The 22500-nt window shown below is 45.4% G+C and overlaps 1 protein-coding gene across 1 annotated transcript in view; it reads right to left on the bottom strand.

Annotated features, from left to right (window-relative positions):
• Neurochondrin (neurochondrin) overlaps window positions 1-22500 on the bottom strand; it is a 716757-nt gene that overhangs the window by 94441 nt on the left and 599816 nt on the right. Inside the window, exon 4 of the mRNA XM_071672854.1 lies at window positions 3616-3639. Coding sequence (XP_071528955.1) covers window positions 3616-3639 — 24 coding nt within the window. The remainder of the gene's footprint in view (window positions 1-3615; window positions 3640-22500) is intronic.

Below are 22500 nucleotides of genomic sequence, written 5' to 3'. Positions count from 1 at the left end.
TGGAAGCCGAGAGGCCAAGGACCCCCCCCTGAGTCCACGTGACCCGTCTCTCTTGATCATAAAATTGCCACACATCTGAGAGCCTCTCTCTCTCTCTCTCTCTCTCTCTCTCTCTCTCTCTCTCTCTCTCTCTCTCTCTCTCTCATATGAAATTCCCTTCGGCAGACCTCCTCCTACTGACACACGGAGATGAATTATTTATGTCCGTCTCCCTCATTTCCATTTCATGAGGAGAGAAGGTTTTATATATATATATATATATATATATATATATATATATATATATATATATATATATATATATATATATATATATATTCTCCTCTTTTTCTCTTTTCGGAGAGAATAAATATGATGAGAAAATGGGGAGCAGATGATGAAGTCTGTATCATACGGTGGGCGTCTTCATATATTGTGTACATATGCGGGTTTTATTGTTCGTTCAATATTTTTCTTACTGAGGAGTTGAACCTGCGAATGTTTGCATGGGGGGGGGGTCACTCGGGCGTGTGTTATTTTGGGGGTGAGCATGTGGGAGGGAGGGGGAGAGAGAGAGAGAGAGAGAGAGAGAGAGAGAGAGAGAGAGAGAGAGAGAGAGAGAGAGAGAGGTGAAGTATTCTGGGAATAAGTGGGAAGGACAGATAACACAAGACCTGATGGTCTATGACTCGGTATATCAGCAGGAAGACAATGATATGATCCTAAAATCGTAATGTTATTGTTAGCAGATACAGGGGAGTATAGCTGAAGGCGTAGAAGGGGAGAAGAGAGGGAGACAGGATGGGGGTAGTGAGAGGAAAAGGGGAGAGGAGGAGGAGAAATGCTGGGGAGAATATGAGATGAAAGCAGTGATCAGAAAATGAGAGACTTCCAGGTGGAGTTTGTGGGCAGGTGTGAGGCTGATGGTCGAGAAGGAGACCTGAGGAGTGAGGGAGAGGAAGTGTGAGGGAAGAATGTAGGATGCCAGGATGAACCAAGGATATGGAAGGGAGGTGGGGGGCAAGGATGACGTAGGAGGAGGAGGAGGAGGAGGAGGAGGAGGTCGTAGGAGGAAGCAGGATCAAATATCCAGAGGAATAAGGATGGAACGAGACGACACATCAGAGAGAGGAGTTACACCGCCTACTTGGTGTGGTGGTTGGTGTTAAGTGTGGGTAGGTGCCTGCACGGGTTCGAATCTTGGGCGAGGCATCTGGCCCTCAAGCAATCCAGGTGTTCATTCACTCCTCAGAGATGATCGGTAATTCGGTTCCTGGCTTATGTTTGAGTGTGTGAGTGTGTGTGTGTGTGTGTGTGTGTGTGTGTGTGTGTGTGTGTGTGTGTGTGTGTGTGTGTACATACAAAAATATGATACAGATATACAAAGTTAAGAGACGGGGTAACACGAGTGTAAAACACACACATTTACACACACAGAGACATACACAGACACAGACACACACACACACACACACACACACACGTCCCCACAACTCAGACACCCAGTGTGGGCACTACAGACTATCAAGCACAGAGAGGCAGCACAAACTTCAGGAGGCATTAATCATAATCTATTCATACATCAGAATCCATTCATAAACTTCCTCTTCATTCACAGACCGTGGCACCACCTTCGACCCAAGCTGTCACAAATGACAGAGTCTTTAATACACTGCTTGAATTCTATTGTATTCGTTTTTGTATTATCCCTTTGATGAATGATACACACACACACACACACACACACACACACACACACACACATATATATATATATATATATATATGTGAGATAATTGTGTGAGAAATGCTTCACTGTACCGTGGATGACATATCGAAGCAGTGGAACCCGACATGCTTCATGTGTTGGGTCGAGCGTGTTCATATGTCTCAGGATATATTCTTGGCCTCGACACACATTTATCATGGCAGAACTAACACACGTGTTCCCTGGCCCAGCTGACTGGGTGTTGAAGCTGTGAGTCTCCTCTTAACTGCTGAATGAATGGATTGGGCGGCGATCACCAGCAGATGAATGGTTAGGGAAGGGAAGAGGTGGGGGGTGTGTGGGGTGGGGTTTGGTGTTGTGGTAGTGCCCCTGGGAGTGTAGTGAGGAGGATAAGGTTAGGATAAAGAGGAGAACAGTAGGAAGGTAAGTGATGTGTTAATACACGAAAGCGCTCTGGATCTCGTGTATGTAGGGTGGATTTGGTACATACAGGTACTGAAAAAGCTTACACACATCCTACATATAGTCTGTTAAAGTGGTATACATGTCTTCTACACGTACGAGAATCGTAATTTTTCCCTTCCCTTCCTAAACTGTTTCGTCTTGTGTACAAACGTCACACATCACACTCACAACCCGGGAGACAAGAAAGATGGAGGCAACACCAGGACTTAAGATAGCTTAACAACCCACTGTAATGAAGAACTGGGAAAATGGACCACTGAGGAACAACCCGGGATGAAAGTGGGGGAAAATGGACCACTGAGGAAGAACGTGGGATGAGAGTGGAGCTTAATAACTAAGAGGGAGGAATCAAGACCAGATTTTGTATAAACAGATGAGACGGAGCTCAAGTGTGAGGTATACTCATATACGTTATATTGCAAGGGTTATACGGTTGGCACGAAGGAAGGAGGAATACAAAGGAGGAAGGAGTCGTAATCTCTTCCTTGAGGATGAGTTGATACTCCTGAAGCTGGTGGTGAAGGCTAAAACTCTTTAAGACAGTCTAGAACGGGAGAAAAAAATATGCAGGAAGACGTGGCAGTTTAATAGTTCTGATGGTCTATAATCTGGCCCCAATACGATATAAAGAATCGGATCGATTAAAGTGGTGATTGGCACGGGAGGAAGCGAGGGTAATGAGGGATGTTTTAACACTGTCTCATTCTGTCTACAAGGAAGTCGACTGAGTATGTACAAATGTACATGGAGGCGAGACAGAATGCCACAAGCAATTACAGTGTGTTGATATACGAGATTCCCTTATTATACATCACGTAAAACACTTGAATCAAAGAGAAAGATACGCTTTCTAGAGTCGAGCTTAAATGACTGGTCGTTAGGGGTTAGTTAGTTCTCCTAACTACCATGGTCATTAAGGCCGTCGTGAAGGTCTAACTACGACTATATCCATCAACTTGTAGAAGACTCTCTCAACACTTTCATCAGGTGTTGAGGCTAATGTCATAAGACCCACATCCACCCTCCCTGAGTCTGTGGTCCACGTGGATCTCATGTTCTTTAAAACGAGGAAATGACACAGAAAACATCATTTCTGGTGCCACTGTGAGGCCAGGCAGACACGTAATGGTCGAGTCTGAGAACGTGGTTAAGGACACTATAATAACGACTCAAATAAGATAAGGAGGAGCCCTCGTGTTAAACAGGAGGAACCGCACGAGAATATATTATCTTTTGTAGGAATATCATCTGAGAAGGAGAACTTCACAACCAGATTGTTAACACAACCTTACAAGGGGCTCTGTTAAATATAACAACAGGAGAGAGAGAGAGAGAGAGAGAGAGAGAGAGAGAGAGAGAGAGAGAGAGAGAGAGAGAGAGAGAGAGAGAGAGAGAGAGAGAGATGGCACAGCCAATGTTAAAATACCGTGGATAACACATACCTTCTGTGGAACGACACATCTTGTCTGAAAAAGAAAAAAAAACAAGGAATTAATACAGCTGAATACACAGGATAAATAGGAATTTCATAAAAAAAAAGATACTGTGAATATGGCAAAGGAAAATCCTAATTTACTCCATTAATTCAATTATAAGAACGGATAACTAAACAACAGAACGAGGAGGAAAGACCAAAGGTAAATACAACGTCCCACATCAGACACACACATCACCTCCAGTAATAAGAAAATGGGAAATAGGAGAGAACATGTGTCCCACAAAGGTCAATACAAAATACAAGAGATCACTTCCCCCCAAACATAACAGAGTGACGAAGATGAGACATTTGAAATATAGGGACGAGAAGTAATTATGAAAACGCTCTTGTGAAAAGGATTTAGTCCATGTTTGGAGATGTGTTCAGTGCATGAGACAGGCAAAATATAGGGCACCCGTTGCCCAATATCCAGGTCATTTATCATAGACTTGCAGTAAGGAAATGAAGTCATAGATTGGTGAATATAAACACAACCTTTAAAGAGAGGAAAAGATGCTTAGATATAAATATATAAGACCATGTATATGAATCGAAGAGTGTGGTACACCACTGTGGTCACCACACGTATATCAACATGGATTGCTACGAAATGGTTTAATGTTGAGCCACGAGAAGTTTGATTGTAAACAAAGAAAACTAATGAAGTGAGAGAAGTCGACAATCATGGAACCATCATCATTGAAAGGAAGAGGGAGAGAGCGAGACACGATCACAGCGCTTAAGTTTGTCCATGGACGAGACGATGTAAACGACGTATTTGAACCCCGGAGGATCTAACAACCTAAAGGATATATCAAAACAATGTTTCACAAATGGGATCGGTCGAGTGTAAAACTCCCTCTCCGGATGCAAGAAATTGGCCATGATTCACGTACTGGTTTGCCTAGGTTCAAATCCCGAGCTCGGTAATCGGATCCACAGAAAACCGAGCTGTTCATCCTTCCCCTCTCAAGGGACTGGTCGATAAATGGGTACCTGACATGGACAACGGTGTATATATGTGTGAATACACATGAGAGTAAAGATATGGTATGAATACAAGGTTAAGTGACCAGTAAAACTGTGTTTTCGTCACATACAAATAGAGTAACAGACAGACAGACAGACAGACACACACACACACACACACACACACACACACACACACACACACACACACTGTAACATAAACACCATTCAAACCCTGTCATACCCTTCGGAACATTCACCCTCCACAGTGTAATCCCACATTCCAACCACACCAGTCCACACACCCCAGCAGGACACCGTCGTAACGTCTCATAACATCTTGCAGGCGTGACGCCCACAGAGCGTGTCTGGTGTTCATCATCATACGAGACACATACGTATATATATATATATATATATATATATATATATATATATATATATATATATATATCTAATGACGCCACCTACTGTAACATGAGCCTGGCACAAGCTTTCGCACGAGAGGTTAATGTGGCTTATGGCACACCTGTGTTCCTTGTTAGAAACGTCACTCTTCTGTGTGTGTGTGTGTGTGTGTGTGTGTGTGTGTGTGTGTGTGTGTGTGTGTGTGTGTGTGTGTGTGTGAGACAGTCTGTAGGGATATTGATGTATGTTTACGCGTCTCAATAACCGGGACATTTTGCCTCTGTGTTGAGGAGACGGACCGAGTCCTTCCTGCAGGTCGGTTCATTCTCATGATGCCAGGGGGCTTCGAACCCTCTCCCTATAGCTAATACCCCACCCACCACACCAGAAGCCAGGACACCCATACAGCCATTAACATGGAAAGCAAATTATAGAACTCAACCAGACGCCGCCGTGAGCGGGGTCTATGTAGGCCACAAACCCTCCTCCACTCGGTCGCAGATGACCAACATACAAACGCCCAACATTCATCATGTTATGAAGAGCGCGAGGTGACCTACCTTACCCTCCTCCTGTAAGGGAGAGTTCAACCACCCCCAGGGGAAAAAAAAAGGGGGAGATATATTTCCCGGTTTGTGTCTTGGTGGAAGCCATTACGACGTCTAGACTCACAACCACCCCAGCTCTCTCCCAGGAGCCCCTCTCCCCGGCTGTCTTCCTCTCCCTGCCCCTCCCATCCTCCCACTCTCTCCTTCCCACTTCCCTCGTATCTACTACTACTCCTCCTCCTCCTCCTTCTCCCATCTCTTCCTTCCTTTCCTCCTCCTCCTCTGTCCCTCTTTTTCCACACCTTCATTATCGCACTCTCCATCACAATCCCTCTATCTTGATTCTATCTGTTTACTCTCTCCCTCTCCCCACACCTCCACCATCCTTCCTTCCTCAGTGGGGGCGGGGAGTGAGGTCCTCCCACTCCTGTGCCACTGTGGCTGGTATCTTTCCAGTGGACAAGGTAGTATGGCGCTTTTTTGTGGGAAACATCAATTTAAGTTTTGATGAGCATCGTTACGTGGGACAACAATATTGTGCACTATGTTACCCCTAGTCGTCTCCTTCCTCGACCACCACACACACACACACACACACACACACACACACACACATACACACACACATACACACACACACACACACACACACACACACACACACACACACACATACACACACACATACACACACACACACACACACACACACACACACACACCCTAGAATAAACCAGATACCCAATTTATCGACCAATCCCTACATAATCGCTCGATAACAAGTGGGTCATGTGAAGTGATTCATCTTTTAATAGTCAAAAGAATTTGTTTATTACTTTTTGATATCATGAAGCCTATCACCAACTGTGAGTTATTGTACACAAACAGCTAAACAACACAAAGAAACTATGCGAACAAACAAACATCTCAAAGAAACGAAACTTACTAGATAAACAAGCCATCGCAAAGCACCAAACCAACTCGACAAACAGATTGTCTTAGACAAACCAGGAAATATCACAATAACCCGAGCTAACCAGACAAGCGAAACCTTACAACGACCAACACAACCAAACCAAACCTACAAACATGAGGCAAAGACTTACCCCAGGAGACAAAAATTCATTACAGTGTAAGATATGTTCATGTCCGGCAAAACAGATGAATATTTATCTCTCTTTCTCCTTGGTTGAAGAGACTTATAGCCACCAATTTAAGAGACAATTACAAACACAGACTATAATTACCGTAATTAAAGCTGAGGGTTGGGGTAAACGCGGGTCTAAGGTGATTATGGATGGTTTTGTTCTAACTGTCGGCACTAATTATGCGTCAGAGGCAGGAATGTGATTCAAGGGGTAATTACAGGTCACTTATGACCTAAGGATGTAGGTCCTACCACTTTGACCCTTGACGATGACGAATGTGAGAGAGAGAGAGAGAGAGAGAGAGAGAGAGAGAGAGAGAGAGAGAGAGAGAGAGAGACGGTGTTAAATCTCCCTACGACGAACAACGGTACATCTGGAGTTGCCTCGGCATGTGTTCACGCGCACACATACAATTGTTGTAACGCTTATAGGAAATCATTAGCATGCGAATGGTTGTAAACTGTCCATCCCCATTCATGATCAACGTGACTAATACCTTATAAAATAATTAGTGTAAACATTATCAGCTTCACACAGACGTTTGGTATGGAGAAACATTTCCTTGGCTTCGATTGGGCAATCCCTTACGCCACCCCATCATATCCAAGGCCAGGTCTGGATCACCAAACAAAATCAGGTTTAAATCACTTCATAAAATCTATTGAACCTCCTCATCTTCATTTAATGCATTCAGCGCAAACCACACGATGATAAAGGAGAACTTTCTACCGTCTTACATGCACAGCCCGGGACTCCTCACTCACCTTGTCAATATCCTAAGATAGCCACTGTTTCACTGTACATTCAACATACCTGCAACATCTGTCTGTCTGTCTACTCTTACCACACTGACCTCTGAGTTTCTGCTGACTTCTACTGTCACAAACAACCTCGAAAGGACCCAATAGTCTGTTGTTCTTTGAATTCCTTTGTTAATATTTTAGGAAAACATGTAATTGACTGACACAGCCATACACTACCACAGAAAAGTCTTTGCACACAGACCCAGACACACAGACACACAGACATACAGACACACACACACACACACACACACACACACACACACACACACACTGATCACATGTAAACATCAAGCAATCCCCAGTGTACTTCGTATCGTCGTAGGTAAAAAAGAAAATTAGATCAACAGGAAATGAATAGAGAAATTAATGAAAATGCTAATGAGACGCAGGGACGAAGCACCAAGAAGTGTACAAACAATGAAGGGAAGTAATTCACATGGAAATGAAATGGCTTATGACTTGCAGCCTTGAAGACTTGCAGCCTTGAATATTGTCCTTAACATTACATTCCATTTCTAATCGTTGTATCTGTCTGTCTCAATCAGCCAGTAGCCATGACACTTCACATTGGCAAATGGGGGTAAAACATTACACAAGTCTGTTCATGTATAAGCTTAAGGTCAGATGGTATAATGACCGTGAACGTGGCGATTACGTAGTTATCTAACCAACCAAAGTTTTAGCATCAGGAAGTAAAGGGTTGTTAAGAGTCACCTGTTGTTGTTGATTGGATGACTGACTGGGATGTAGTTCTGTCAACTACCATTGTCATTAAGGCCGTCTACGTCATGTTATATCTAACCACCTCAACACCCTTAACACCTTCTTCAGGTGTTGAGTATCATTCTAAGCCCACATATACACCCTCCCCCCGCCGTGTATGTGGCCCACGATGCTCAAGTGTTGTATAACATTCATAAACACAATGTTGATGACGACCAGCAGGAGTTCACACGCGAATGTTAAACATTCATAAACACAATGTTAAAGACGACCAGCAGGAGTTAACAGACGAATGTTAATGTTAATGTGCTCTGGTACAGCGCTTCCAAGTCTCATCCTATTTCCACAACGAACGCATCTTTTCTTTTAACATATTTGTAAACATTCTGGCATTTTATAGCAACTCATCTTCCTAAATGTTTTTATTCTCGTTACAAATCGAAGAACCAAGAACAGAGAAAGGTACAGGGAAATAAAAATGGTTTGCCTACAGTAGGGAAAAAAAAGATAAAGGGAAATAATTAAGAGCAATATTTTCCCCAAAGACATTAGTGCAAAAATTGTCTAGGAATCGCAGGGCGAAATATGTGACCTGCAATTTGTGCGCGATTGCACCTGACTGCGCACTCTTATGCGTGGATGGAGGCAATTGGCACCAATACACGTCACTGTCGCTATAAAGTGTATCATCATAACTACGATGAATGCTGTGGAAATGGTCTCAGAGAGTCATAGGATAGGAGAAGTCTACCCTTCATCCCATATACATCTCACAGGATAGGCGAGATCTACTCGTGATCCCATATACATGAGATGGATGGATCTATCCAGGGGAGGAATAGGGTGAGAAAAGGAGAGAGATACAGGAGAGACAGGAGAAAGGAATGTGGGAGAGAAGAGGAGGTGGGTGAATAGAGTCGAAGACGGAGGGAGGAAAGACGGAAATTGTCGAAGGAAAATGAGAGGTAAGAAGGAGAAAATGGGAAGGGGGCAGAGGAGATGATGAGGGTAAGAAAATGGGATGTACGTTATGAGAAGATGAGACAACGATATGTCCTTGAGGAGGAAAGGTTTATATAAAGTGTTCTTCTTGTGTTTATCTAAAGGGGTCTAGTTGGGTGACCAGAGGTGAGCCATTCTTCACTAAGAGGCTTACGACCATTAACCATTAACCCCCAACATGAGAGTGTGGACACACAAGACCACCTGACCTGTAAGTGCGATGGTGAGGAAGACTTGTAGCCTTGAGAGAGATGAAGACATGACCTCCATCACGAAGATGGATGGAAAAGTGGATCACTGACTGTTGAAGGGATGGAGAGTAAAGTCTTCCATCACGAAGGCAGATGGAGAATATGGCCATCAGTTTTAAGATGGATGGACAATATGGCCATCAATTTTAAGAGGGATGGAGAATATGGCCATCAATTTTAAGAGGGATTGAGAATATGGCCATCAATTTTAAGAGGGATTGAGAATATGGCCATCAATTTTAAGAGGGATGGAGAATATGGCCATCAATTTTAAGAGGGATTGAGAATATGGCCATCAATTTTAAGATAGATGGAGTGCTTGACTGTCAACCCGAAAAAAAACAAACTAGAAGGAAATTATGACCAACTCTAGGGAGATAGATGGATGTGTCAGGCAACTGCACAGAACATTATGTAGACCTAAGACTCGCTACATTAAGATGGATAAAGACACAGACGACAACACCGAGGAATATGGAGGCAAAGACGTCTTGCTGTAAGAGGCGAGCCAGCCAGCCAGCCCGCCCTACAAGACCACCAACATAAGGAAAATGGGTAACGTGGTGGAGGAAGACTAGCTTGGCTTCACAGGTCGTGGCGTAATCATGGCGCCTCACTCGAAGCGATGGCTGGGTCACCAGGGGAGGGGGAACAAACACACAAACAAACAAACAAGCAAACAAAGGATACTGGGGGTAATGAGCGAGGATATTCCCTCTACCAGTGCTCAAGGGTCGTACCGTCGTGCTCAAGGGTCGTACCGTCGTGCTCAAGGGTCGTACCGTCGTGCTCAAGGGTCGTACCATCGTGCTCAAGGGTCGTACCGTCGTGCTCAAGGGTCGTACCGTCGTGCTCAAGGGTCAAACCGTCGTGCTCAAGGGTCGGACCGTCGTGCTCAAGGGTCGTTCCGTCGTGCTCAAGGATCGTACCGTCGTGCTCAAGGATCGTACCATCGTGCTCAAGGGTCGTACCGTCGTGCTCAAGGGTCGTACCGTCGTGCTCAAGGATCGTACCGTCGTGCTCAAGGGTCGGACCATCTTGCTCAAGGGGTCGTACCGTCGTGCTCAAGGGTCAAACCGTCGTGCTCAAGGGGTCGGACCATCGTGCTCAAGGTTCAAGAATAAGAAGAAAACGCGTGAAACAATCATGATTAATTCACAGTTTGAACAGTCGACGCGACGGGGAAAAAAAAAAAATTGCCAAATGATTTCCAACACAATTCAAAAGAAAAAATTCTCAAAAATATGATTCATAAGGTCTCATTGTGTGTTTCGAAATGTTTCACAATCCACAACGAAACTTTCCTCTCCGAAAACTATCCATACTGAAAATAATTCTCTTTGGTTTATATCTTACATTTGTAATAAGACTTGAAATTCTCTTCACTTATTTTTGTACTTTATATCTTCTTTTTGTAAGTGTTATGATCACATCCGGGGCGCAACCAGTTATATATATACATTGTTTTCACTTGGTTATGAACATTATCTTTTCAGACAGTTATTAATATTCGAATAAACATCTTTTGCTTTCAGAATTCCATGTATAGTAGCTGGTGCTTCGGAATCCATCTGGTTTTAATGATGAAACAATGAACAGCTCCTCACTCGAATCCCTCTGGTTTAAAGAGGTTAGTTTGAACAATGTGTTACAGTGGAATTGTTCAAAGCTTCAGAGTTCAAACTGAACCAACACTCGAGTGGAGACCCTTCTTTCAGAGCTGAAATCACGCCAGTGTTTGACCTGAATGACCATCTTACCAAATGCAAAGCAAAGACTCGTTTTCTGATATTTTTGCATTATGGGTTTATGATATCAGTTTACCTCCACCTACCACGTAATCTACTGGGTAATGTAGTGAATCAGTAATACCACACTTATCTACAAATCATGTAAATCATATTTACAAATTATGTAAATCATGTTTGAGTGTTGTTGGTGTAGTATGAGTGAATTCTACACACTGGTTTCACCCAGTGTACTGATTGTGTACATGAACACACACACACACACACACACACACACACACACACCAGATGACCTTTCCTAGAACACCTCTAAGACGAATACCAGGGTTGGCTACGAGCCAGCTAACCTGCCCGGGATTCGAACCTGCGTCCGTTCATGTGTGTAATTGCCTACTTGTACAATATGACGAGAGAGAGTTTGACATTCTTGGATCCCTATCTACGTCACTTTAACATTATACAACATTTTTACTTACCCTGTGCCATCAACATACACAGTTTGTTCACTCTGTTCTGTTCCTCCACAATTCTGATACTGTAAACATATTATTCTTACACCTTTGCAAACAACTTGTTATATTTCTGTTTACGACCTCTGTCTGCTCAATCTTTGTATCTTTCGATAAAATGTTTTTTATATCAAAAGGATTAAGAAACTTGAAGGTTGTGATCAAGTCACCCGTTACTCTTCTGTCATCCATGATGTGATGACTGTGTTACGGGGAGAGAGTTTTACACTCGTGTTGTGCAGTTTCTTAACTTTGTATACGTAACATGTCTTTACTCGTATGTGTAATACATACATACATACATACATACATACATACATACATACATACACAAGCCTTAGCCAAGCACCCATTTACAGACCAACCCAGTGGAGAGGATGAACAGCTGGGTTGGCTGTGGGCCGACTGCCGCGCCCAGGATACAAACCAGGGCCAGTGCGTGACTCATGGTCGAGGATGGGTTCGAATCCTGGGCACGGAAATCGGTCCACATTTCACCCAACTGTTCATCCTCACCTCAGGCAGGGATGGTCGGTATATTGGGCACCTGAGAGATAGATAGATAGACAGATAAGGAGAAACAGAGAGAGAGAGAGAGAGAGGGAGAGAGAGAGAGAGAGAGAGAGAGAGAGAGAGAGAGAGAGAGAGAGAGAGAGAGAGAGAGAGAGAGAGAGAGAGAGAGAGAGACTAACGTGCACTAGGAATTCTGGAGGATCCAGCAAACACATATAGAGAAAATGGGGTCTGTGGTGATCCGTGATCTTGGCTGTTGTGGGGGATCAGTTCGGGGGGGGGGGGGGGGGGGGGTGACCACTGCTCCCTGACCTTCACCCTGGCCGGCCACACACAACCATCCCACACTTGACTGGAATGCTGGAAATCCTCAAAACTTTGCCGACAATGAGTCACGTCTGTGTTTACATGGTCCCCCCCTCAGCCTTAAAGACGATGCACTGAGGAGGAGACATCCTTCCGGACGACACAGATGTGTATACAGTCCTACGTAGTGTACAGGTCAAGCGTTGCTGACCATGACGCACTTACGGGTTACCCAGGGGTCGATCTTACATGGGTTCGAATTCTGGTCGCGGTAGCTGGTCCACAGTGAACAAAACTCTTCATCATACCTCAGGGACTGGTTGATGAATTGGGTACCTGTCTTAGCATGTTGTGGTTCTTGTTGTGGTTGTGGTTGTGGTGGTGGTTGATGTTGTTGTGGTGGTTGTGGTTGTGGTGGTTGTGGTAATGCTATATGTGTGACTGACCGCTGCCATCCTCAGTAATTACCCTAACTAATCATGAGCATCATCATTATCACCTCCCACTAAACATACCACAGATATAATCACCACTTTCTCCTCTGCTGGCAATCCCTGCCTCCGTCGCTCCCCCCACACATCATCCCCAGCAAGCAATGCCTTGCATGTAACCACAGGTCGATGCTCGCTTGCTTGCAGACACCAAAGATAATTCCCCCTCACTCACTCACCCTCCTTCCCCAGCCTCTGGGGCTAAGTTCAGTATGTCAAATATCGAATGAGCTACAAGATAAATCTTCAAGCAAATGATTTTGGTTTTACTCTTGTGTATTTCTTTGTTTCTATCGTTTGGGGGATGTCTTCGAGAGCCAGATGTTTACGTGCTAGACATATTAAACACACACACACACACACACACACACACACACACATACACACCGTCTCGTATAACTGGGTCTATAATGAGATATCAGGTATCAATATCATCATCATGTTCCACTATATCAATACACGAGGACAAATTAGAAGTCAAACACTTGCAATAATCAACACAGGATGAAATGTCTCTTTAAATGTTCTCTTTACTGTCACCACGAGCCTGGGAGAGAGAGAGAGAGAGAGAGAGAGAGAGAGAGAGAGAGAGAGAGAGAGAGAGAGAGAGAGAGAGAGAGAGAGAGAGGTCAAGTTACGAAAAAAATAAAAAGGGGGAGGAGGACAAAAGCCGAAGCCATCGCCCGAAACACGTAATCGGACACAACTTCAGGCAGACAGGTATGGAGGGAGGGAGGGAGTGAGGGAGGGAGTGAGGGAGGGAGTGAGGGAGGGAGTGAGGGAGATAACCTTCATCACAACCTATCCCTTGTAACGCTGGGAACCTCACACACCAATTACTGTGTGGCGCCTCCCTCCACTCTTTCATTAGGGCAGAGGTGCGCGCGCGCGCTCTCTCTCGCTGCATACAATTATCATTCATGCCCCCCCCCCCTGACACTGAGGCCTCCCCCCCCCTGCTCATTACACCATGGCCAACATACATCATCATCATCATATACTATTTTGGAGATTACTCTCCCACTTCTCATTAAAGATTACAGCCACATTCTTCTAATACATGATCTCGTATCTGTATCATACGTCTGATGTATTCTTTTCATACATCTTCGCCATTTCCCGCGTCAGAGAGGTAGCGTCGAGAACAGACGACTGAGCTTCAAAGGGAGTATCCTCACTTGGCAACCTTCTCTGTTCCTTTCTTTTACAAAAGTAGAAAACGGGAGGGGAGGATATCCAACACCCCGTACCCTGTTTTCCTTTTTCATCAAAACAATATGAAAATTCCCACAGACGATAACGCGTCGGCAAAATTTATTTATTTGTGTTTGTTCTTCTTAAACCCCAGCAGCACATTACTACCTTAACACACAGCTACACAAACGTGAGGGTCATGTGAATTATATTCCCCCCTCCCTTCCCCACCCCTCCCCCACTCCCTCCTCCTCCTCCTCGTATTCTACAACCCTGATCACCACAACACAACACAAGCAATTGCTGGACAAAGACATTCTGTCTATTAAATCTCGCCATTGAAAACGTAAGCAATTACCGAGCGTCGGGGCCCTCAAAAGACGCGCCACGGTAACACTGTAATTTGTGTAGTGCGACTGATTGTACCAGCAGACCCACCATATACGTGGCAACACTGGTAGTTATGACGTAGTCTCTCTCTCTCTCTGTCTCTCTCTCTCTCTCTCTCTCTCTCTCTCTCTCTCTCTCTCTCTCTCTCTCTCTCTCTCTCTCTTTAATATTAATCATCTCTTGACCACGACGGTATGACTCGTGAACACAACGGCACCAACCAACCGTGCATACAATGTATGGTCGGGTCAGGTCAAAGGTCAGGCCATCACACGGTCGTGCTGGGGGATAATACACCCATGCCTGAGGGTCGTACTCATGTACTCAGGGCGTCGTACTGAGGAGGAAAAGGTGCTACTGAGAGTGTGGGACGATGGTAGGTATTGCGCTTCTTGGCGAATATCAATAAGAAGACGAACACAGAATCTTCCTTTTCATCTGTTCATCAGCTGACGAGCCAAATATCTTGAATATCAAAGAAAAAGTATTAATCAATCACTGACTTACCATACCTACACACATACGTCAACACAACGGTCGTTTCTATATAATACGTCGAAGCAAGACACCCAGATGCCCTCACCACCTGAACTGGAGAACACGTCAACAACCTCCATCCTTCCCAGACGCACCTGCGCCTTCCTGACTTCATCTTCCTCATTCGCCGCATAACATGTTCTAATACACGAGGTGTAGAAAACGGTATGTATCCACAGCCTCGACCACTCTTAGAACAACTGTCCAGCGTCATTCCAACACACTGGTCCTCCCGACTTTCTATAGCCATCACCTAGACGTCATACGACAGTGTGGGATGAAGTTATTACATCTTCCTCCTCTCCACTGTCATCTCTGTCATCTGAGATCCCTCGTCCCATAGTTGCAGTTCGACTCCACACCTGGCCGCATCGATTCCCCCACCAGTTGTGGTGGTACACAGACCTCAAAATGAACAACCTCATCCCAGTCTCTGTAATCACTAGATTTCGTATTGATCTCCACCACCAGTAATCTCCCTCCCCTTTGTATTTAAGGAAAGGCTATTTATCTAAAAACCCCTTTTCTACAGCGCCCTCTTTATCATTATCGTGTAAAGGGGTGTTCCGCGGGGGGATATTCGTTTATCTATTCCTTTTTGTGTAGGGGCTTACGAGGAAGAAAATTCACACAACACAGCCACATTCCCTGGATGTGCTATAAGATCACATTATTGAGTTGTTCACGTCATATACCAAGGTATTAGTACAAAGGTTAATGATATCGTCACTCATCATCTTCGTAAATGGACTGAAAATGTGGGGAATGGTCGTGTTGAAAACTGAATAAAACCTTCAATATAAGTCTTTGTTTCAATCACCTGAAATACATAACAAGTACAGAACAAGACTTAAGAAGACGAGTGTGTATGTTTAATCAATGAGTTAAAAATAGATTCCTCCATGTGGACCATCCTGTGCTCATTTTCTTCCCACACCACCACTTTCCAGTTTTCACATTTACTTTATCAACAAAAGATAAAGTTTTATCAAAAAAAAAAATCAGACAATGAAAAAGATCTAAATTACAGGGTTTTAAGTTCCTCAAGTTCGTCGGAAAAAGGAAGGAAATCGACGACGCAACTTGCATTTCCTCGCTTGAAAGCTATGCTGAGGCGCTGAAATAGAAACATGGCTGTTACCACGTACTTATTCGATTCGATCACCCGCGAGCTAAGGTTACTAAGGAAGAGAGGATCATTAGTCCCGCACGATTCCAGAATTCAAGAACCAATTGGAATAAAAACGTAGTTTCAGAACCCAATATTTTGCATTCTTCTGCAATTCCCAGAGGTCTAGAGTATCAAGTTCTTTTTTCTTGGCGTTTCTCAACTATTTGTATCAGCTAAGGCCGGAGCAGCCTGGCCTAACGTCCAGACGTATGATATTACACCTCCAGACCGCTTGATACTTCGACTGAGACCTGGAGAGCTGGTGTTTTGGCTCCACAGAACAGGTGGTAAAAGCAAGACATTTTAACACTATGGCGAGGATCATCGTCCAACAGAATTCGTACATCTTAAGAGCGTGTGGGTCATACTGGTCAGCCACTCCTCTGCCGCAGATACACTGGCGCTCAGAACAGACAGAGGCGTTGTGGTGGTGAGCTGTACCACTGAGCATGTGGGTCAAGATGAATGCCAGAGGGAAGATTTTGGACACCAAGTTGGGGGAGACTCCCCTCAGTAAACAGGCGAGCCAGTACGTCCAGTTGTCGAATCCAGCATAGCACGGCTCAGGTCGTGCTTTCCCTTGTCAGTCTATCGCATATGGTTTGCCTGTGGGTCCAGGAAGAAGTGGGTCTGGATACACCGACTGCTGAGTTACCCCAAAGAAGATAGTGGCACCGCATTCACCTACGGAGCTCCATGGAGTTTCCAGTAGCATTTCAGGCACCAGTTCGCTTGGTGGCTGCAGTGGAAAAGATGAAGGCTGGAATGGCAATCTGGAAGGCCAGTGTGGATTCCAGGACCACTTACTGAAACAGAAAGGGCTGCTGGTTTCCAGTGGAGGTCAATGTTTTCGAAGGTTCATCGTCTTCGTAAAGGCAGGCTTCAATGTTTCGTCACATTTCCAGAGTGTTTCCCTGCTGGAAGATGGCGAGGCCCTCGGGATAAATAGATAAACATCTGGAAATCCAGACTTGTGGTAAGGAGGCCAAATGCCTCGTGAACGTCTATGGTATAAACTCCGTCTTCCATTCCCTCCCGATCTTCCAGACGCTTATCATCCAGGAAGACGGTAATGGCCCTGGAATTCAAAGACTCACTGAGGAGAATGCAGTCTTCCGCGTAAGGCAGCTGAAGCTGCTGGCAATATTGCAGAGGAAGTGTCAGCAATCTCCAGAGTGGAGGTGGCGATCTCGTATTTAGAGACGTTGAGGGAGAGACCCAGCGATTCCTCGAGCTCTCTCACGAGAGCGAGATAACAAACATGGATTCTATAGTGCCTACCAGGTATAGCGCATCACCACTGAGTGTAGTGCGTCACCACTGGGTGAGGTCCATCACCAGTGTGTGTGGTACATCACAACTGAGTGTAGTACGTCACCCCTGGGTGTACCATATCACCAGTGGGTGTGGTCCATCACCAGTGGGTGTGGTACATCACCACTGGGTGTGGTACATCACCAGTGGGTGTGGTACATCACCACTGGGTGTGGTACATCACCAGTGGGTGTGGTCCATCACCACTGGGTGTGGTACATCACCACTGGGTGTGGTACATCACCACGTACAGAGATCAGCAAACTTCATATCTTTGAGAGGGGTCAAGGCCTCGTGTGTGATCACAAGAACAAAGATTGAAGTTTAAGTGGACCTTTTGAAGTTACTGATCCCACCTGTTACCACCCCCATCCCTCCTCCCCTGACGATGTACTGTACCCACTGTACGATCTGTACTCGTCTCCACCTACCCACTGATGTGTACCCTTCACCCCACATTACCACAGGTTCACCTGTCACCCTCCTGTACCAATGTACTGTTTCCACTGTACAATTTATGCTTGCCTTCAACTACCTCCTTCAACATGTCCTTCACTCACACAGTCATGGAAGTGCTTAGCATACTCGTTTTCACACAAATAAAGCCATTTATATTTAACAACTTGAGAAAGAAACGTTCTGCCACAGTGAGCGAAGCACGAGTCGAAAGGGCAACAGCTCTAACCATCGGAAACCTCGAGGGAAAATCCCCCTTCTCCCGCCACCACACAGAGCAACAGTTCGTGACTGCAAGTTTAATGACGAGGGAAAGTAGCGAGACTCCGAACCGGTCTGTATACGAGCAAAAAAAACCACCAAGCAAGAGTCTGAAGCTATTGTTCGAACCACAGGTATAGACTGAGACATTTCTGAATCTTTGTCTGAGAGGAGTACAGCAGTTCGAAACATTCCGAATCAAAAAGACTAAAATGTATTAAAGAATTATAACCACAACCAAACCACATTAACGAAGCATAAACTGCTTCGATCGTGAGAGGAACGAATTAGTGAATCATTAAACGGAACGCGTCCGTGAGTTTATTGAATCCCTTTACCACAATGGCCCGACCTTTGAGGTCGACGTACCGTCGTGCTCAAGAGTCGCACCGTCGTGCTCAAGGGTCGCACCGTCGTGCTCAAGGATCGTATCGTCGTGCTCAAGCATCGTACCATCGTACTCAAGGGTCGTACCATCGTGCTCAAGGATCGTATCGTCGTGCTCAAGGGTCGTACCATCGTACTCAAGGGTCGTACCATCGTGCTCAAGGATCGTATCGTCGTGCTCAAGCATCGTACCATCGTACTCAAGGGTCGTACCAGTCGTGCTCAAGGGTCGTACCGTCGTGATCAAGGATAAGACATAAAGCACATCAACAATTCTTTGAGTACGATACCTAAAAGCAAAAACACATTTCATAGTGTGGCTGAGACATGCGCTCCAGCCCTGGCTACCACTTGGCTAACTCCAGCCCTGGCTACCACTTGGCTAACTCCAGCCCTGGCTACCACTTGGCTAACTCCAGCCCTGGCTACCACTTGGCTAACTCCAGCCCTGGCTACCACTTGGCTAACTCCAGCCCTGGCTACCACTTGGCTAACTCCAGCCCTGGCTACCACTTGGCTAACTCCAGCCCTGGCTACCACTTGGCTGACGAACACAAACTTCGAGGACGCCAGGGACCTTCGCTGACAATTTGTCTTCAACATAATTTCTCACAGTGAGACATGACGCATGAGGGGATGGAGACGAGGCACGTGGGGTGGGGTATACACCATGGAGACGGGGCACGTGGGGTGGGGTATACACCATGGAGACGGGGCACGTGGGGTGGGGTATACACCATGGAGACGAGGCACGTGGGGTGGGGTATACACCATGGAGACGAGGCACGTGGGGTGGGGTATACACCATGGAGACGGGGCACGTGGGGTGGGGTATACACCATGGAGACGGGGCACGTGGGGTGGGGTATACACCATGGAGACGGGGCACGTGGAGGGGAACATATCACACAACAAACCAACGCTTCCAAACATTTATGAATCACATACCACAGTCCTGCCTCCCCTCCACCTTGCAAAACACAACCTTACGTTAATGGCATCACTGAACGAAATTGTAGCATTATCTGCACTACACATTATCTATCATTCCTTAGTATAGAGACAGGTTCACACTGCTTGTTTCTGACAACTGGTATTAGTAGGATAAACACCACGGACCATATGATAGACGGCTCCCGAAGACCACAAACCAGTGATATGTCGTGCGGACCATACAGACGACTCCGGAAGACCACACACCAGTGGTTATGTCGCGCGGACCATACAGACGACTCCCGAAGACCTCAAACCAACGGTTATGTCGCGCAGACCATACAGACGACTCCCGAAGACCACAAACCAGTGGTTATGTCGCGCGGACCATACAGACGACTCCCGAAGACCTCAAACCAGTGGTTATGTCGCGCGGACCATATAGACGGCTCTCGAAGACCACAAACCAACGGTTATGTCGCGCGGACCATATGGACGACTCCCGAAGACCACATACCAGTGGTATGTCGCGCAGACCATACAGACGACTCCCGAGGACCTCAAACCAGTGGTTATGTCGCGCGGACCATATAGACGACTCGCGAAGACCACAAACCAGTGATATGTTGTGCGGACCATACAGACGACTCCGGAAGACCACACACCAGTGGTATGATACGAACCCAAGACGCTGGATCGTAATCTCATTCTATGCATGAGGAGTGTTGTGCTCTGCATGTTATCATTCATATAACTCAAATTTCATGGCTTTTTGAATTAGAAAAATTTTATAAAAAGCCTCTCACTTACACGAAAATCATTAATAACTGTGTTTGTTATTGCTCAAAATATCTCTAATGATCGTAAATCTAACGAGAGGTAACGAGTGTGTATTTGCGTGCGTTGTGACTGAACGAGCAGTTGTAAGTTGTTATAATTAACTCATATAAACACCACACAACATTGCTGCCTCACGAAAAGAGGTCAGTGGTTTAAAGAGAATATAATTGGTTGTTGATAATTGGGTAATTAAGTATCATAGTAATGATAGGGGCTGTGATCTGGTAATCGCTATCACCTACGCTCACCTCTTGCGTATGGGCGTATTTTACGGTACATATAAGACGAATGTAAACTAAAGAGCGGCAATAGTATAATTACCTAAGTGGCCCCATCTCTTGTACTGTACGGGGAGGGAGTTCTACACTGGTGGAGCCCCCATCTCTTGTACTGTACGGGGAGGGAGTTGTACACTGGTGGGGCCCCCATCTCTTGTACTGTACGGGGAGGGAGTTGTACACTGGTGTGGCCCCATCTCATGTACTGTACGGGGAGGGAGTTGTACACTGGTGGGGCCCCCATCTCTTGTACTGTACGGGTGAGTTGTACACTAGTGGGGCCCCATCTCTTGTACTGTACGGGGGAGTTCTACACTGGTGGGGCCCCCATCTCTTGTACTGTACGGGGAGGGAGTTGTACACTGGTGGGGCCCCCATCTCTTGTACTGTACGGGGAGGGAGTTGTACACTGGTGGGGCCCCCATCTCTTGTACTGTACGGGGAGGGAGTTGTACACTGGTGGGGCCCCCATCTCTTGTACTGTATGGGGAGGGAGTTGTACACTGGTGGGGCCCCATCTCTTGTACTGTATGGGGAGGGAGTTCTAAACTGGTGGGGCCCCCATCTTTTGAACATTCTCTACAATCATCTATCTAAATTTTTGTATGTTGTCCACATGCACTACCCCATGATTAATCCCCCCCCCCCGCCATTCCTCCACCATTCTTAACGCTATACAAGTACTTATCAAAATTCTTACATATATGTTTCTTCCTTAATTCTGGCATCATGTTACTCTGCCTCTGCATCTTTCGAGGGTTTTATCGCCATTTACGTCAGCAAGTTGGGTTTTCAAACTTAAAATTTGTGATCAATTCACCTCTTACTCTTCTCTCTTACGCAATGGGTAGGGTTATACTATCCCCAAATCTCTGTAAGAACTGTGCACAGTATGTGTCATCATCTGTTTTAAAAACTATATGGGATGTGATCAGGTCACCTCTAACTTTTCTCTCTTCCAAAGTGGGTCATTCAAAGCCTCTAGCTCTTTGTGTTTCTTCTGGTGAAGTGAGCAAAAGTGTGTGTGTGTGTGTGTGTGTGTGTGTAGGGAGAATGTTAGGACGGGCTACACATTCCTTCACCCACATGACCACCGCCACCAACTGGGGGATCTCTTACGCAAGACAGAACATCAACATTCACCAGCCGCAGTAGGAAATAATTCCTCTAAGGAGAAAGGAAACATCAGAACCATCTCCTTACATGGCCAAGAAAGTAGCTTGATCAAACGACCCGTGAAATGACCACTGCCAAAACTATTAAGTTCTACACACACAGACACACACACAGACACACACACACATATGTTCTCCTACAAGCTATGGCTTCCTAGCAACTCACTCGTGTTTTTTTTCCCCTCTGGTCTGCAGGAGAAGCGAGCCATACGTTACTCGATGGTTTGAGCCAAGTTACGAGCATCGTAGACTGCAGAAAAAAAAAAAAAAACACACACGAGTCGTCCGTACGTCTGTATGGAATGTTTCGTAATATTGTGTGCTGTATTTCACCTCGTCTGGGTCATGTATCCTTCAGCAAGGTCTGATGGGGGATTGTCAGGGCTCAGGGTAGGACTTGTGTATTGTAGGGCGCGCCTCTGTATGTGTACTGGGTTGTAGTGTGTCGCTGTTGGGGTATATATATATATATATATATATATATATATATAT

This window comes from Panulirus ornatus, chromosome 18, assembly GCF_036320965.1.
Source record: "Panulirus ornatus isolate Po-2019 chromosome 18, ASM3632096v1, whole genome shotgun sequence".
NCBI lineage: Eukaryota > Metazoa > Arthropoda > Malacostraca > Decapoda > Palinuridae > Panulirus > Panulirus ornatus.
Note: the sequence above shows the minus strand (reverse complement) of the source record. Positions and strands in the feature narration are given on the sequence as shown.